The sequence below is a fragment of the Lepidochelys olivacea genome (genome assembly GCF_965140295.1).
Source record: "Lepidochelys olivacea isolate rLepOli2 genome assembly, chromosome: 28".
NCBI classification, from domain to species: domain Eukaryota; kingdom Metazoa; phylum Chordata; order Testudines; family Cheloniidae; genus Lepidochelys; species Lepidochelys olivacea.
In genome coordinates, this window is record NC_140438.1 from 2,604,251 (window position 1) to 2,621,220 (window position 16,970).

The following is a 16,970-nucleotide window of genomic DNA, read 5'->3' on the forward strand; positions in this document are numbered from 1 at the left end:
GAGCGTGGGGGGGGGAAGGGCTGGGGCTGGGGGTCGGGAGTGAGGGGCACCGGCAGAGCTGGGGGGGCCAGGGCTGGGGCTGCGGGTCGGGAGTGAGGGGCACCGGCAGAGCTGGGGGGGGTAGGGCTGGGGCTGGGGGGCGGGAGTGAGGGGCACCGGCAGAGCTGGGGGGGGCCAGGGCTGGGGGGCGGGAGTGAGGGGCACCGGCAGAGCGTGGGGGGGGGAAGGGCTGGGGCTGGGGGGCGGGAGTGAGGGGCACCGGCAGAGCTGGGGGGGGGAAGGGCTGGGGCTGGGGGGCGGGAGTGAGGGGCACCGGCAGAGCTGGGGGGGGGAAGGGCTGGGGCTGGGGGGCGGGAGTGAGGGGCACCGGCAGAGCTGGGGGGGGCAGGGCTGGGGCTGGGGGGCGGGAGTGAGGGGCACCGGCAGAGCTGGGGGGGGGCCAGGGCTGGAGCTGGGGGGCGGGAGTGAGGGGCACCGGCAGAGCTGGGGGGGGGCAGGGCTGGAGCTGGGGGGCGGGAGTGAGGGGCACCGGCAGAGCTGGGGGGGGCCAGGGCTGGGGCTGGGGGGCGGGAGTGAGGGGCACCGGCAGAGCTGGGGGGGGCCAGGGCTGGGGCTGGGGGGCGGGAGTGAGGGGCACCGGCAGAGCTGGGGGGGGCCAGGGCTGGGGCTGCGGGTCGGGAGTGAGGGGCACCGGCAGAGCTGGGGGGGGCCAGGGCTGGGGCTGCGGGTCGGGAGTGAGGGGCACCGGCAGAGCTGGGGGGGGCCAGGGCTGGGGCTGGGGGGCGGGAGTGAGGGGCACCGGCAGAGCTGGGGGGGGCCAGGGCTGGGGCTGCGGGTCGGGAGTGAGGGGCACCGGCAGAGCTGGGGGGGGCCAGGGCTGGGGCTGGGGGGCGGGAGTGAGGGGCACCGGCAGAGCTGGGGGGGCCAGGGCTGGGGCTGCGGGTCGGGAGTGAGGGGCACCGGCAGAGCTGGGGGGGGCCAGGGCTGGGGCTGGGGGGCGGGAGTGAGGGGCACCGGCAGAGCTGGGGGGGGGCCAGGGCTGGGGCTGCGGGTCGGGAGTGAGGGGCACCGGCAGAGCTTGGGGGGGGGTGACAGGCGGTGGATCGCTTCAAGCATCCGTGGAATCTGAGCAGGCCAAATTCCTGGCCCCCGCTTTGCACATGGAGGGCGGGGGAGGGGGGATGAGCCGGGCAGCAGAGCCAGGAAACCCCCCCCCGCGTCTTGTCCCAGGACTCGCCTCCCTCCCGACACCTCCCCTGCTGCGCCTGGCCGGGGGGGCGGGGCCCGGGACGAGGGGGGGGCGGGGCCCGGGACGAGGGGGGGCGGGGCCCGGGCCGCCCGCGGGCGCTATAAGGCGCAGCGCGCAGGGGCCGCGCAGGGAGCCCCTCGGGCCGCTGGACCCCCCGCCCCGGCCATGTCCGGCTCCCCGGCGGCGAGCGGGCGGCGGGATCCCGGCGGGGCGGAGCGGGGCAGCCCGGTGCCGCCGCCCCCGTACGGCGCGGGGGAGCCGGAGCCGGGCCCGGGGCCCCCGCTGGAGCTGCGCGGGGCGCTGGACTGCCTGGCCTGCGCCGTCCTGCTGAGCGCGCACAACCTGCTGGCCGCGGCGCTCTGCGCCCTGCTCTGCGCGCTGCTCTGCGCGGCCGCGCTGCTGCCCGCGGGCACCGCGCTGGGGCTCGGCTTCCTCTGCCACTCCAAGGTGAGCCCCCCCGGCCCCCTGACCCCCCCGGGCCCCCCCCCGAGACACCCCCGGGGCTTCCCCTGCCACTCCAAGGTGAGCCCCCCCGGGCCCCCCCCCGAGACACCCCCGGGGCTTCCCCTGCCACTCCAAGGTGAGCCCCCCCGGGCCCCCCCGAGACACCCCCGGGGCTTCCCCTGCCACTCCAAGGTGAGCCCCCCCGGGCCCCCCCCGAGACACCCCCGGCCCCCCCGAGACACCCCGGGGCTTCCCCTGCCACTCCAAGGTGAGCCCCCCCCAGAGACCCCCCCTCGGCTCCCCCGAGACACCCCGGGGCTTTTTCTGCCACTCCAAGATGAGCGCCCCGGACTCTCACCCCTCTGACCCGCCCCAGAGCCCCGCTCCCCTCTGACCCCCCCCGATCCCCCCCTCGGCTCCCCCGAGACACCCAGGGGCTTCCTCTGCTACTCCAAGGTGAGCCCCCCCCAGAGACCCGCTCCACTCTGACCCCCCGGATCCCCTCCCGAGACACCCCCGGGGCTTCCTCTGCCACTCCAAGGTGAGCCCCCCCCTCGGGGCCCCCCCTCCCCTCTGACCCCCTGGAGCTGCGCAGAACAGAGCTGGCAGAGTGGGGCTGGCAGGGGGCTTCAGGTCGGGAGTGAGGGGCACCGGCAGGGCTGGGGGAGGGGCGATATCTCTGCCCTTGGATTCCTGGGGGGGTTGGACCCCCCCACCCCATGGAGCTGCGGGATGCTCTGGGTGGTCCCAGCCCAGCAGGGACGTTAAATTCCCAGCAGCCCCAGGAATGGGGCGGGCGGGGGGGGTTGAGACAAGCAACATGAACCCAGGAGTCCTGGCTCCCAGGCCCCCACCCCCCACTGCCAGAGCCAGGGAGAGAACCCAGGCGTCCTGCCCTTCCCTTCCCCTCCCCCACCCCGCCTGACAGCTGACGAAGTGCAGACCTGGGGGGTCTGGTTGTGGCCGATAACCCCATGGGGCCGGGGCAGCCCGTCCCGGTGCCGCCCCTGCTCCCCCCATCACTCCTGACAAATGCAGGGGGGCGTTGTCCATTCAGGCCAGGGGAGCTTAGATGGTGGGGCTGGGGGTGTTTGCACGGGGGCCCCCGTCCTTGCACGCTGTTTGCACACCTGAGGGGGGTGCCCCCAGGCTTCGGGCTCGGCTGTGGCGTGCGGCCAGTGCCCGTGAGCGTGCGATCACACGCGTGTGTACATACCCTCCCAAGGGCCAGCGCCGGCCCACACGCCTGTCGCCCGCCCGCTGACCCTCTCCCCTCCCCCCCGCAGTTCCTGCACGCCCGCGTGCCCCCGTGCGAGGCCCATCTTCACGACGCCGGGGCCACGGCCCTGCTGGTGCTCGGCTTCACCCTGCTGCTGCCGCTCCTGGTGCTGGGCCTGGCGGCCTTCGTCCGGCTGGCGCGGCACCTGCAGCTGGGCTACTGCCTCCTGCCCTACAGCCTGGCCGTCTACCGCAACCTGCCCGCCGGGCACTACCGCCAGGCCGCCTGGTGCTGCCCCCGCGCCCGCCCGCCCGCCCCGCGGGACAAGGTCTGGGTGTGAGGGGGCCCGGGGCGCCCCTGCCGGCCCCCCCAGCGAACGAGGAGCAGCCCGCGTGGGGCCGACACCCCAAAGAGACCGGAGGGGGGAGGGGAATTGCTGCTGGTTTGGGGTGCGCGACACCTGCTTGTTCTGCCTCTGGCTGCTTTGGGGGGGCAGCGTTTGTGCCTGGGGTTGGGGTGAGCTGTTGGGGCAATCTAGGGAAGGCTGTGGGTTGGGGGGGACCCCCTCTGGATTGAGGGGCAGGCATTGGTCTGAGCTGGGTGAGGTAGGGAGCTCTGGGCCTTGGGGGGGCTGAGGGTGAGGGGCAGGCTAGGGTGGGGCAGGGGGGACCTTCAAAGGAAGCAGACGTGTGGGGGGGGGGGTCATTTTATTATCAATAAAAGTCCTTTTCTATCAAGCACGTTGATTCCTTTTTCTTACACCCCCGCTCAACATTTGTGTGTCACTCAGGGGTGGGGGAGGCCCCAGGGTAGACCAACATGCTAAGGGAAGGGCTGGGGGCCTCCCCCACATCTGCTGTGGGATCCCATCCTGCCCCACCAGGGGGGCAGGCAGGCTGGGGCTGCGGCACACACTGCTGTGGCAGGGCTGGGGCTGCGGAACTCCCTGCTGCAGGATTTCTGCCACCACTTTCCCCCCTATTCCTCAGGGCCCGGCGCTGCCCCGACCCTCTACTGGAGGCAGGTCCCTGTTTTGCCGGGCGCTGCCACGACCCTTCACTGCTGGCCTCGCCCCCACCCCGCGAAGGGCCGTTCTCTGACCCCTGCCTGCCCTTTCGCTCCAGGGCTGGCCTGGCTCCACAGCAAACAGCCGCCGGGAAAACACGCTCAAGTTTTCCATGGCCGGAGGGAGCGGAGGCAGGGCCCAGGCCCTGGGAACCCCCCGGAGGTCCAGCCCTGCCCCCTCACATCGCTCCCCGCTAGGTGGGCAGGGGTCAGGCATGGGGATGGGGAACCTGCCAGCAGAGGCAACAAGGGCATGGGGTGGGATGGGGCCAGGAGCGAGGGTTACCCCTGTCCTACGCAGGGAAAGGGAGGCAGATGGAGCCCCAGGCAACAGGACAGTGACAGAGCCGGGGACAGAACCCAGGAGTCCTGGCTCCCAACCCCCTCTACTCTAACCCACCAGCCTCCCTCCCAGAGCCAGGGAGAGAACCCAGGAGTCCTGGCTCCCAGCCCCCCCTGCTTGGGCATGCTTTTGGGCTGGCGCGGGTTTAAGGCAGGCGCGGGGGGTCCAGTGCCCCCCGCAGGCAGGGCCATGGGGCAGCCAGGGGCCCAGGGCTGGCGTCAGCAGCTGGGAACAGGGGAAGCAGCCTGGGCTAAGATAAGCGGCTCCCCCGGGTCGCAGCCTGTGGCAGGGGAAGGGCAGGACGGGGCGGGGGACAGAGCGGCCCATTGTTCGGAGCTGATGGGAACAGCAGGCGCTGGGCTGGGGGCCAGGCTCGGCCCAAGGCCACGGAGACGGGGAGGCAGCAGCGGGGTCCCCCCCATTCCCAGAGTGCAGGGGGAGCAGCCCTGGCCAGCAAGGGGTTAACAGTGCTAGTGGGGGGAGGGGGAACAGGGAAAACAAATCAGTAGGGTCGGAAGTGAGGGGCACCTCACCGGCAGGGCTGGGGGGGCAGGGGGCTGTGGGTCGGGAGTGAGGGGCACCGGCAGGGCTGGGGGGGCAGGGCTGGGCTAGCAGGGGGCTGTGGGTCGGGAGTGAGGGGCACCGGCAGGGCTGGGGGGGCAGGGCTGGGCTAGCAGGGGCTGTGGGTCGGGAGCCAGGGGATTAGTTTTGGTGTGGGGAGAAGAGCGGGAAGCAGTTGGCACTAACCCTGGCTCGGCTACTGGTGCCCAGACGCCAGGTGAGGGGCAGGGCCCAAAGGCGAGAACAAGGCCTGGTCACCCATGGGGGGGAGCGAAGGAACCGGCTTGTTTCCGGCCAGGGACGCTGAGACCCGTGCGGCACAAACGAGGCCCGGCAGCTGCTCTGGGCTCCCCACAGGCTTTACTGGGCAGAGCGCCCCCCGGCCGCCAGCCCCGGTGCCCGGCAGTGCCCCACGGGCAGGTCCTCGGGCAGGTCTCTCCGCCGGGCGCCTCTCACAGGTACTGGGGGCTGCCCAGGTTCTCCAGCTCCACCTCGATGGAGACGATGTGGTGCCCGGGCACCATGGCCAGGCCCAGCACGCGGGGCTCGCTGGCCGCAAAGGAGTCTGGGGACGAGAGGGGGGGGTCAGAGAGTCGCTCCCTGCGCCAGCCGCTCCCCTCCCCGGCCCCGCTCTAACCACCAGCCCCCCCTCCCCTCCCAGCGCTGGGGAGAGAACCCAGGAGTCCTGGCTGCCAGCCACCCCCCCCCCGCTCTGACCCACCAGCCCCCCCTCTCCTCCCAGCACCCGGGAGGGAACCCAGGAGTCCTGGCTCCCAGAACCCCCTGCTCTGACCCCCCAGCCCCCCACTCCCTCCCAGCACCGGGGAGGGAACCCAGGAGTCCTGGCTCCCAGAACCCCCTGCTCTGACCCCCCAGGCCCCCACTCCCTCCCAGCACCGGGGAGGGAACCCAGGAGTCCTGGCTCCCAGAACCCCCTGCTCTGACCCCCCAGGCCCCCACTCCCTCCCAGCACCGGGGAGGGAACCCAGGAGTCCTGGCTCCCAGAACCCCCTGCTCTGACCCCCCAGCCCCCCACTCCCTCCCAGCACCGGGGAGGGAACCCAGGAGTCCTGGCTCCCAGAACCCCCTGCTCTGACCCCCCAGGCCCCCACTCCCTCCCAGCACCGGGGAGGGAACCCAGGAGTCCTGGCTCCCAGAACCCCCTGCTCTGACCCCCCAGGCCCCCACTCCCTCCCAGCACCGGGGAGGGAACCCAGGAGTCCTGGCTCCCAGAACCCCCTGCTCTGACCCCCCAGGCCCCCACTCCCTCCCAGCACCGGGGAGGGAACCCAGGAGTCCTGGCTCCCAGAACCCCCTGCTCTGACCCCCCAGCCCCCCACTCCCTCCCAGCACCGGGGAGGGAACCCAGGAGTCCTGGCTCCCAGAACCCCCTGCTCTGACCCCCCAGCGCCGGGGAGGTCCTGGCCCCCAGCAGCCCCCAGGCGGGGAACCCCGGCGTCCGGCGCACCGCTGGCTTTGAGGAACTCCTGCGCCGAGCCCAGGATGACGTTGCAGTCGCGGTCGGTGCAGAGGAAGCAGCCAACGAGCGTCCGCCCGTCCGTCATGCGGATCCGCAGGCTGCGGTTCAGCAGCGCCTCCAGCTGGCGGCGGGCGCGGGCGCGGGGCGAGTCGGGCGCCTCCGCCTCCGAGTCCTGCGGGGAGAGCGGGGCTCAGGCCGGGGGAGAGCGGGGAGCCCGAACCGCCCCGGGGACCCGCCCCCGGCCCCCTGCTCCCCCCAGCCGCGCCCCTCCGCTGCCCCCCCGCTGCTGCCCCCCGCCCCCCACAGCCGCGCCCCCCCGCTGCCGCCCCGGGCCCCGGCTCCCCACAGCCGCGCCCCCCCGGCCCCCTGCTCCCCCCAGCCGCGCCCCCCCGCTGCTGCCCCCCGCCCCCCACAGCCGCCCCGCTGACCCACGCCCCCCACAGCCGCGCCCCCCCGCTGCTGCCGCCCCGGCCCCCCGCCCCCCCCAGCCGCGCCCCTCCGCTGCCGCCCCGGCCCCCCGCCCCCCCCAGCCGCGCCCCCCCGCTGCTGCCCCCCGGCCCCCGGCCCCCCGCCCCCCCCAGCCGCGCCCCCCCGCTGCTGCCCCCCGGCCCCCTGCTCCCCCCAGCCGCGCCCCTCCGCTGCCGCCCCGGCCCCCCGCCCCCCCCAGCCGCGCCCCTCCGCTGCCGCCCCGGCCCCCCGCCCCCCCCAGCCGCGCCCCTCCGCTGCCGCCCCGGCCCCCCGCCCCCCCTAGCCGCGCCCCCCCGCTGCTGCCCCCCGGCCCCCCGCCCCCCCCAGCCGCGCCCCCCCGCTGCTGCCCCCCCGGCCCCCTGCTCCCCACAGCCGCGCCCCTCCGCTGCCGCCCCGGCCCCCCGCCCCCCCCAGCCGCGCCCCTCCGCTGCCGCCCCGGCCCCCCGCCCCCCCCAGCCGCGCCCCCCCGCTGCTGCCCCCCCGGCCCCCTGCTCCCCCCAGCCGCGCCCCCCCGCTGCTGCCCCCCCGGCCCCCTGCTCCCCACAGCCGCCCCCCGCTGCTGCCCCTGCGCCTCGCTGCTGCCCCCCAGGGCCCTCGCCGACACCCCCCCGCCGCCCCTTCCCCCAACCTCTCCCTCCGCTGCCCCCCCGGCCAGGGACCTGCCCCCCGCCCCCTCTCACCGCGGGGCTCCCCCCGCGGCCGCAGCACCCGTTCTCCTCGCGCTGCCCGGCCGGCGCCGCCATCCCGCCCCGCCCCCCGGCGGCTCCTCCTCCTCTCGCGAGCGCAGCGCGCGACCGGCGGCCCGTGCGCGGGGGGGGCGGAGTCTCCCGGCGGGCCGAGCGCGCGCGCTGGCTGCTGGGAGGGGGAGGGGGCGGCCGGCGGTTGCCATGGCAGCGCGATGGAGACGTTCCCGTCCCGCTACTTCACCCCGCGCGAGGTGGCGGCGCACGCGCGGCCCGGGGACCTCTGGGTGTCGTTCCTGGGCCGCGTCTCCGACCTCAGCCCGCTGGTCCGGCAGCACGAGGGTCTGCGCCCACAATGCCCCGCGCCGCCCCCCCCCCGCCAACACCCCCCACAATGCCCCGCGGCGCCGCCCCCCTGCCGAGCCCCCCGGGACCCCCCCCACCCGCAGAACCCCGCGGCGCCCCCCCGCCAACCCCCACAATGCCCCGCGCCGCCCCCCCGCCGAGCCCCCCACAATGCCCCGCGGCGCCGCCCCCCTGCCGAGCCCCCCGGGACCCCCCCCACCCGCAGAGCCCCGCGGCGCCCCCGCCACCAACCCTCCCCCACAATGCCCCGCGCCGCCCCCCCCGCTAACACCCCCCACAATGCCCCGCGGCGCCGCCCCCCCGCCGAGGCCCCCGGGACCCCCCCCACCCGCAGAGCCCCGCGCCGCCCCGCCACCAACCCTCCCCCCAATGCCCCCCGCCGCCCCCCCGCCGAGCCCCCCAGCACCCCCCCACCCGCAGAGCCCTGCGCCGCCCCCCCTGCCAACCCCCTCCACAATGCCCCGCGCCGCCCCCCCACCAACCCTCCCCCCAATGCCCCCCGCCGAGCCCCCCAGCACCCCCCCACCCGCAGAGCCCTGCGCCGCCCCCCCTGCCAACCCCCTCCACAATGCCCCGCGCCGCCCCCCCACCAACCCTCCCCCCAATGCCCCCCGCCGCCCCCCCGCCGAGCCCCCCAGCACCCCCCCACCCGCAGAGCCCTGCGCCGCCCCCCCTGCCAACCCCCTCCACAATGCCCCGCGGCGCCCCCCCACCAACCCTCCCCCCAATGCCCCCCGCCGAGCCCCCCAGCACCCCCCCACCCGCAGAGCCCTGCGCCGCCCCCCCTGCCAACCCCCTCCACAATGCCCCGCGCCGCCCCCCCACCAACCCTCCCCCCAATGCCCCGCGCCGCCCCCCCCGCTAAGCCTCCCCACAATGCCCTGCGCCACCCCCCTAGCCCCCCCCCCCCACAATGTACCGTGGCATCCCTGAGCACCCCCCCACAATGCACTGCGGTGCCACAACCCCCAGCACCCCCACAATACACTGCGGCTCCCTCCTGGACTCCCCCCAGAGTCCATCGCTGCACCCCCATACGCCCCCTCACATCGCACTCTGGTCAAGACCCCCCCAGTTGACTGGGGCACCCTCCATAGGCCCTCCCCCACACACAATGCTCACTCCACCCTTCATAGAGTCCCCCAAGCCCCCATGTGCACCCTGGCACTCTTCCCCACAGGGCACCCCCCCATCAGGACTCCCACACACCATCCTAGCCCCAGAGCCTGACCTGAACCTACTGGCCCTATAGCCCAAAGGTAACCGGCATCCTTCCATTCACTGGGGGACCCCACACCCACTGCACCCCCTGCACACACCCACTGGTGGGCCAGCCCTCCCCCCCCCCCCCAAAGCCCTGTGGCACTCCTCCCTAGTCCCCTCCACTGAACCCGCACCCTCCCACGTGAACCTGGCCCTACCAGCCTGGGGGCACACGGATGCATGTCCCCCACCCCGCCACATCACCGCACATGTCGTCTGACTCCCGGCTCTGTCTCCCGCAGGGGACGTCTTGCTGAGGCCCATCTTGGAAGCGGCGGGAAAGGACATTAGTCACTGGTTCAACCCCAAGACCAGAGACGTGAGCACTGGCAGAGCGGGGGGTCGTTACAGGGGGCCGGTGCTTGCCCAGATCCCCAAACGCCACCCCTGCAGTTTGACATGGGCACAGGGTTCTCCTTCCCTTCCTGTCCGAAACCGTTGTGAAGTGGTTAAACAGCTGCTGGGCCCTGCCCCAGAGGTGGCTGCATCTCAGTGCCAGGGGAGGGATCCCTGGATAACCAGCCGCCCTGCCCACCCTAGAGGTGGCTGCATAGTGGGAATAGAACGTTTTCCTTCCTTCCTTGTCTCCAGGGGTCCTTAGAGGAATTCCCCAGCTGGGCGCAGAACTCCCCCCCCCACACCCCCACGGATGGAAACCTTCCCTCCCAGCCACATCACCCTCTCCAGCTCTGCCCTTTCCTGTCTCACAGGGTGGGACTGGCTTGTTCGCTAAGCAGCTGACTACAAGCTCGCTGACTTGCCGACGGGGTCCTGATCCACAGCCATTGGGGCTTCAGGGTCTGATGCCTCTGTCCCCTTCCCCCATGAACCCCACACTCAGGTTCCTGTTTGTGGTTCTTCTTGAGGGAGTGGGAGGCTGGGATCCATCCTCCGCTGTCAGTGGGGTCTGGGACCAGCTGATCTGGTGGAATCCTGGGGCTGCCCCCTTCGCCCAAGCTGTGAGCCGATATTCAGGGTTGTTCCCATTGGATGCTGCGAGTCAGGGATTTCGGTAATGCAAGCAAAGAACGTACTGCAATCCTGTTTTCTGGGATCAAACACCAGGCAGTTTCCTTGCTCAGAAATCCCCAAGCCTGCCTCTCCAGCCAGTCCTGTGCCCCAAAGAGCTCTGCCTCCTTGCTGACTCCCTTAGCACGGCTTCCCTAGCTTTCTTCCTCGCCCCTGCACAGACACAACTGCAACCAATCCATATCCCAGTTGCAGGGAAACCTTTTGGCTCTCTGGCCTTGGGCGGTGGCTTCTTAGTCAGCTCTTATGATGCAAAGGGGGTATTTAATTGCTCCTTCCATTTACGGTGCTTAGCAGGCCCATCAGCTTTAAGCAAGTCTGTGATTCTTGTCTGCCTGTAACACATTTATTGACCTAGGAGGCAGTGGCTGGGGGAGTGCAGTCGGATTCCCCCTTAACCCTGCTAATGGAATCGCCTGCCTTTCAGATCCAGACCCACGTGGACCCGCTGACGGGCTGCGTCAAGTACTACACCCCCCAGGGCCGCTTCATCCACATCCCACCCCAGCTGCCCCGCTCCGACTGGGCAAACGACTTCGGGCTGCCATGGTGGAAGGACAGCAAGTATGAAGTGGGGATCCTGGCTTCCAAGACCCGGCACATCCGCATCGTCAACACCCTGACCTCGCAGGAGCACATGCTGGAAGTGAGCTGGGCCTCACACGGGGCAGGGAGCTTGAGTGGCAACGCCGGGCGAACTGCCATCCCCACGCACTATTCAGGGGGGCCTTGAGTTACCAGGACATACGGACAGGCGCTAAGTGGGGTCTCCAATCAATCTAGAGCCCACTCCTGTCCTGAAATACACATGATGCGGTAGCATGCTGGTCCTTTAAGGCTGGTCATGACCCCATTTCCCCCGGATGCAGGGGGATTCTGGGAGTTGTAGTCCCTGAGGTGGAGGGCTTGGTAGCAAGGCATGCTGGGAAGGAGGGATATAAGAAGCAGGGCAGGGTGGGACATGGAGCGGGGTGGAGGGGAGTTGGTGGTCTGAGCCAGCAGCTGCTTTACACAAGGCTGGTGCTGCTGGGTTAGGGAGGCAGTGAACTCCCCTGTGAGCAGCAGGGGGCGCCGGGGGGAGATGGTGCTTTTGTTTCCCTGGGAGCTGAGGTTGGAGGTTTGGGGGAAGAAATATTTGCTCGAGGGCCGGTCAGTCCAGCAGGCCCCAAGTCTCTCACGCCATCCCCCAGGTGTGCGCGGAGGAGTCCATGTGGGAGATCCTGTGGCGCTACCTGCCCCACAACGCCCACGCCGCCAGCTATACCTGGAAGTACGAGGGCGTCAACCTGGACATGGACAAGACGCTGGAGCAGAACAAGATCCCGGACGAGGACGTGGAGTTCTGCCAGCTCAACCTGGACTCCGACCTGTACACGCCGGGCATCTTGCTGTACTTCAACGACGACCTCACCGAGTTCTAGGTAGCAGGGGCGGGGCCACCCATTGGGCCCTTTCCTTGGGGAGATTTCTGCCCCAGGTGGGAAACGGCTCTCAATTCTCCTCCTGAATTCTCCACCTGCAGCAGCGCTGGGTGCGTCGCTCTGTCTGCAGGCCTCGAACCCGGGACCTTGCAGCTCTCGAAGCTGAGCTAAAGAAAACCCGGTTCCCGGAGCTCAAAGCGCCGCGGAGTGTTAGTGTTCCCTGCTTCATCCCATCCTGCCCCCTATGTCTCACCCCCAGCATTGCCAACTCTCACTCAAATCACAAGCCAAACCGGATTGGACCATAGGCCCATCAAGCCGGTATCCTGTCTGTGGCAGGGACCAATTGCTTCAGAATAAGGTGTGTGACACCCCCTAGTGGACATTTGTGGCATAGCCTGCCCAGGGGAGATGTTCCCCTGAGCTTAGGGTTTGCAAGTCCGTCCCGAGCGCCTTTGGTAATTCAGGATGTGCTCATTTATCCATATTGACCCTTTTGCTGAATCTTCTCTAAGCTCGGTATCTTGTGGCAGAGAGTCCCCCAGGACAGTTTCGTTCTCTACCCAGGTATTCCCTTCGATTGCTCTTGACGACCTCTCAGTTGTCCATGAGTGAGGCGTCATGGTCTCCGTGTTCTTTCTGTCCTAGGCGCAGGGAAGGATTGGCCCCGGTTCGGGAGCTGAAACGGTCGCTCCCGTTCCACGTCGGATGCAGGGTTCCTGTTTCTGGCCTGTCTCTGTGGTGCTGGTACCGTGGGGCTGTTTTGTACCAACTTGTCATGTTCATAATGGAAATAAAATCTTTGTTACGACACTAACGTTATGATCGTCTCTTGAGGGATGGGGGGTAGGAATTGTCACCATACATCAGGACCCATCAATAACCCACCCCTTCCCTGCCACCTTAAATCAGACCTGTGGGCCCATCTAGCCTGGTATCCTGGCCCCTCTCTGCTGCCCTGGATCATACCTGTGGGCCCATCTAGCCTGTTATCCCAGCCCCTCTCTGCTGCCCTGGATGAGATGCATGGGCCTATCTAGACCGGTATCTCCCCCATGGATTTGTTTACTGGCCTGACCTATGAATCCTGGATGCGTGCTGTGATCCCAGGGCCCTGCGCACTTCCACAGGCCTCACCCCCTGTGCCAGGTAATGAGCTGCTCTGGCCACTAGATGGCAGCAGCTGAGCATCCATCTCCCAGCCCTCAGCTGCCTTGCCAGAGATCCCTGACCCCCAGCTCCCCTCCCTCTCCCCCAGCTATCACAGTCGACAGCTGGGACTGGATCTGACACCTGGGGGGTGCGGACTTCATAGCTTCTGACGGCCGAGCTCCGTGCACACCCTCCTGGCATCCTTTGTCCGCCCCACTAACTCCCTGTGCACCCCCCCTCCCTTCCTCCTCTGTTGCAAGGACCCCCTGCCATTCCCCCAGTCCTTCCTCTGTGCCAGAGACTCTGTCTACCACCCCCTGCCAGGGGCTCAGTGTGCCCCATTTCCTCTCCCCCCCGCCCAACACACACACCAGGGTCCCCTTGCTCCCCTCAGCTATGGGGTGGGATCCTGCAATCCAGCTGCTCTCAGAGCTGCTCTCCAGGTTACACCCTGCCGGTCTCCAGCCATGTTCCTTCGCCCCCGGGGCGGTAACAGTACACAGTGCCCCAGAAGCTGGTTCTCTAGAGCAAAGCATGGTTTATTTTGCCCCAAGGTACACACCGCTCAGAGAAGTGGATTTAAAATAACTGAGATCTACACACTCCGCATTCCCCTCCATTCTTCTTTGAGTGAGTGGGTGCTCCACTCCCGGTTACTTTAAGTGCGCACGTGTCCCCATACGCCTTGGATTTTTGGTGTCAGTGTTTGTTTGACCTACACATGCGCCCCATACCTCCTTGCGCCCTGTACTGAGGACATATAGGGCTGTGTGGGCGAACGCCCTTCAGTTCCACCTTTGTCCTGAGATGGAGTGTCGAGCGTGCCCGGTTAGTATAGTTTGCTAGTTTGGTTTAGTTGTTAGTTGGGGCGGTTGTTATCCTTTGGTTCCTTTTTTTCTCCAGTTGAGAGGTTTCTCTGGCCTTTTCTGTTCTGTGCGATGCCAGGCTATAAGCGGTGTCCTTCCTCCTGGAAAGTACAGTAGTACAGAGAGCATCACGTTCTAAGTCTCTGGGTATTGACAAGAAAAGTAAAAGTGCTAGAGGTCCTTCTAAGAAGTCTTGGTCACCGAGTGAGAAAAATGTTCCAGAGACCACAGGTCCGAGATGGAGTTCCAAGTGGGTTCAGCACCGTGAGGATATCTAAGGCTTCCTCTAAGAGCCTTAGTATTACAAAACAGGATTGGGTACCAAAGACATCTTCAGCTTCGGGTGGTAGTATCCATACTAGTAGAAGGTCTACATCAAAAAAGTCTGTGCCTTTGTACGCTTCTGCATACCTGTACCTATACCATCATCCTATACGTACCACCAGAGTCTGACTCTGAACTCATAGCAAGTGTTTGGGGCCCGTAGCACTGATGCTCTCAAGATTGGTACCTGCCTTGGTATGGAAGCTGGCCTCCTCATGTAACTACCTCCTAAGTACCATTGGTACTGCAGGAGTTTAGATACTCAAAGGACTTTCTTGGGTCAAATAAGCCAGAGTCCTCATTATTTACCGCCACCAGACAGCTGTCCGTATCAAGATCTTCTGGGTCACTGACTCCACATTTTTTCATCAAAACCTCCTTATACAGGACTTCGACCCTCTAGGGTGAACAATTATCACCTCTCCTGAAATATGTTGACGATGACTCTTTCAGCCACCAGATTTTATGTCGGGGTTCTCCTGTTTATTCTGCAAGAGGCAATGCTTCTACCAATTCTGGCATGATCAATGGTGGATACCTCTTCTTATGCCCTATGGGGACCCCCAGTGGCCTTATTGAGACCCCTGGGCCCTATATCATCAACAGCCATAAGTGCCCTGAGTCACTCTTGTAAGGAGCAGAGACAGAGCCTTCTCCTTCACTTCAACCTTGTCAACCTGAACCATTAGAGGAGACTTTTGAGGAGCAGAAGGCAAGGGTTGGCAAGAATGTGGCAGGCTACATAAATATTTTGTCATTCCCAGATGAGGTTATAATGACTCCACCACCTTCCATGGCAGATTACTTCAGACAATTCCAGGAGCTGATAAAGCATGTCACTGGTACACTTCAAAACCCTTAAGAAGAGGTCCAGGATTCTCATCATAAACTCCTGGACAGCAGCTTCTGCATGTGTGGCCCTTCTTTGCTAGAACCTGCTAGGACCATCTGGCAGACTCCAGCAATGGCCCCTCCTACTTGTAAATGTGCCAACAACAAATATGTTCCAGCAAAGGACTCAAGAGTTTTAATTTTTACACCCAACACCAAATTCTCTGGTTATTGACGCAGTTAATGAAAATGGTAGACCACATCTGGGATCACGCACCATCCAGGGCAAATGGTCTCCCCAAAAGTGTCTTCTGTACATCCACATTCTGAAGTTGAGAGCAGTCAGGAAGGCTTGCTGCCACTGATCAGAACCAAATCTGTCAAGATCACGACAGAAAATACAGCCTGCATGTTCTACATCGGTCATCAGGGCAGGGCACACTTCCTTTCACTCTGTGCTGAACCAATAAAACTATGGTATTGGTGTGTAGCTAACCAGGTAGTCATCTCAGCTTATTACCTCCTGGGTATACAGAACTCCATGGTTGACAGCCTGAGCAGGCACTTCTTCCAGAATTAAGAATGGGAGTAGGATTCACGAGTCCTAAAAAGCATGTTTCTCACCTGGGGGTTTCCAGGAGTGAGCTTCTTTGCCACTGCCCACAAAGTGCAAAAAATGTTGCTCGATCCTCAATCAATAGGAAAGACCTTCCTTATTTCATGGGCAAGGGGGTTTCTTGCTCTTGAAAGTTCTCAACAAGATCAAGTAGGACAAGAACAAGGTCATTTTGATGGCATTGACTTGGCTAAGACAGGGTGTGGTATCCTTGCCTGATTTGGTCTTGCTTGACATCCAACCTGGATGCTTCCAATCAGTTGCTGCTTGTTGTCTCGGGAGAACACTTCATCCCAAATTGGAAGTTCTGTAACTCCAGGCTTCTGAATGGTTCTCAGGGGTGGAGACTTGCTGCTCAAAAGAGGTACAACTCTTATTAGTAAACAGCAGAAGGACACCGATGAGAAATACTTCCCTTCAGAAATGGAAAAAAATTCACCACTGGTGTAGCCACTGACATCTCTCTCCAGTTCACTCTCCTCTTTCCACCATCGTGGACTACCTGTTGGGATTAAAAAGATGAGGTTTCTGTATGGGTTCCGTTAAGGTACACTATTGCAGCCTTTCATTTGTCTATGGGAGGTTTTTCAATTTTTGGTCATCCTCCAAATTAAAGATTCCTCATAGAACTGATTAAACTTTCCCCCCAGATTAGAGAACCTACTCCAATATGGGACTTGATCCTTGTCCTTAATTGCCTCATGAAACATCCATTTGAGCAAATTAGCTACATGTTCATTGCTTCACCTGTTTCATGAAAACAGCTTTTTTCGTGGCCGTCACTTCTGCCCAGAGGATCAGCGAACTGGGAGTTTTAATGGCAGACTATCTCTTTACCTTGTTTTTCAAGGAAAAGGCAATGCTATTACCACATGCTGAGATTCTACCTACGGTGTCTTCGGACTTTCATATTAATGTGACCATTCATCTTCTGTTTTTTTCCTCAAAACCGCAACAGACTAGGCAAGAAGCTTCTTGCCGTATTTTGGATGTCACAAGGATGTTAGCCTTCTCTCTTGGCAGAACCAAACCTTTGTGAAAGTCTCGCCAACTGTTTCTTTTCAGTTGCAGACAGATCCAAGAAATCCATAATCTCCACCCAGAGATTCTTGAAATAGGAGTATTATTTAATGTTATGACTCCTATCAACATTCAGCTCCCTTCTAGGGTGTTAGCATGTTCTACAAGGTCATCATCTACTTCCATGACATTACTCAAGGATGTTCCAACTGCTGAAATTTGTAGAGCTGCAACCTAGACTTCAGTACATACTTTCCTCAACCGCTGTGCTTTAGTTCATGCGTCTAGAGCAGATGCTGCAGTTGGCAATGCAGTGCTGTCTTCGGTAGTAGACTCTTGCCCAAAGCTCCCTCTTCTCTGTGGGGATGTTGCTTGACAGTCATGGGAGTGCCCTCAAAGACGCTACTCAAAGAAGAAGGAGAGGTTACTCACCTTGTCCCGTAGCTGGAGTTCTTTGAAATGTGTCCCCCTATGGGTGCACCACTCCCCGTCGTCCTTGCTGTCTGCTCTGGAACTTTCTCTGCGAGACTCTGTGGTAGAGAAGAAACTGAGGGTGGTTTGCCCACGCAG

The 16,970-nt window shown here is 65.1% G+C and overlaps 3 protein-coding genes across 3 annotated transcripts; 2 read left to right on the plus strand and 1 right to left on the minus strand.

The window, feature by feature from the left end:
* Window positions 1-1,343: 1,343 nt before the first annotated feature.
* TMEM88 (transmembrane protein 88) lies at window positions 1,344-3,555 on the plus strand. Its single transcript, XM_084616318.1, has 2 exons — window positions 1,344-1,696; window positions 2,980-3,555. The coding sequence occupies exons 1-2, from the start codon at window positions 1,415-1,417 to the stop codon at window positions 3,250-3,252; spliced, it is 555 nt and encodes a 184-aa protein (XP_084472444.1). The 5' UTR covers window positions 1,344-1,414; the 3' UTR covers window positions 3,253-3,555.
* A 1,669-nt stretch (window positions 3,556-5,224) lies between these two features.
* Window positions 5,225-7,668, minus strand: NAA38 (N-alpha-acetyltransferase 38, NatC auxiliary subunit). Its single transcript, XM_084616319.1, has 3 exons — window positions 7,510-7,668; window positions 6,350-6,533; window positions 5,225-5,446 (listed from the first exon to the last, which is right to left on the minus strand). Exons 1-3 carry the CDS (start codon window positions 7,570-7,572, stop codon window positions 5,334-5,336), a joined length of 360 nt encoding a protein of 119 aa, XP_084472445.1. The 5' UTR covers window positions 7,573-7,668; the 3' UTR covers window positions 5,225-5,333.
* A 7-nt stretch (window positions 7,669-7,675) lies between these two features.
* CYB5D1 (cytochrome b5 domain containing 1) lies at window positions 7,676-12,404 on the plus strand. The gene is made up of 5 exons (XM_084616317.1): window positions 7,676-7,854; window positions 9,384-9,460; window positions 10,598-10,816; window positions 11,361-11,591; window positions 12,240-12,404. Exons 1-4 carry the CDS (start codon window positions 7,728-7,730, stop codon window positions 11,589-11,591), a joined length of 654 nt encoding a protein of 217 aa, XP_084472443.1. The 5' UTR covers window positions 7,676-7,727; the 3' UTR covers window positions 12,240-12,404.
* Window positions 12,405-16,970: the final 4,566 nt, after the last annotated feature.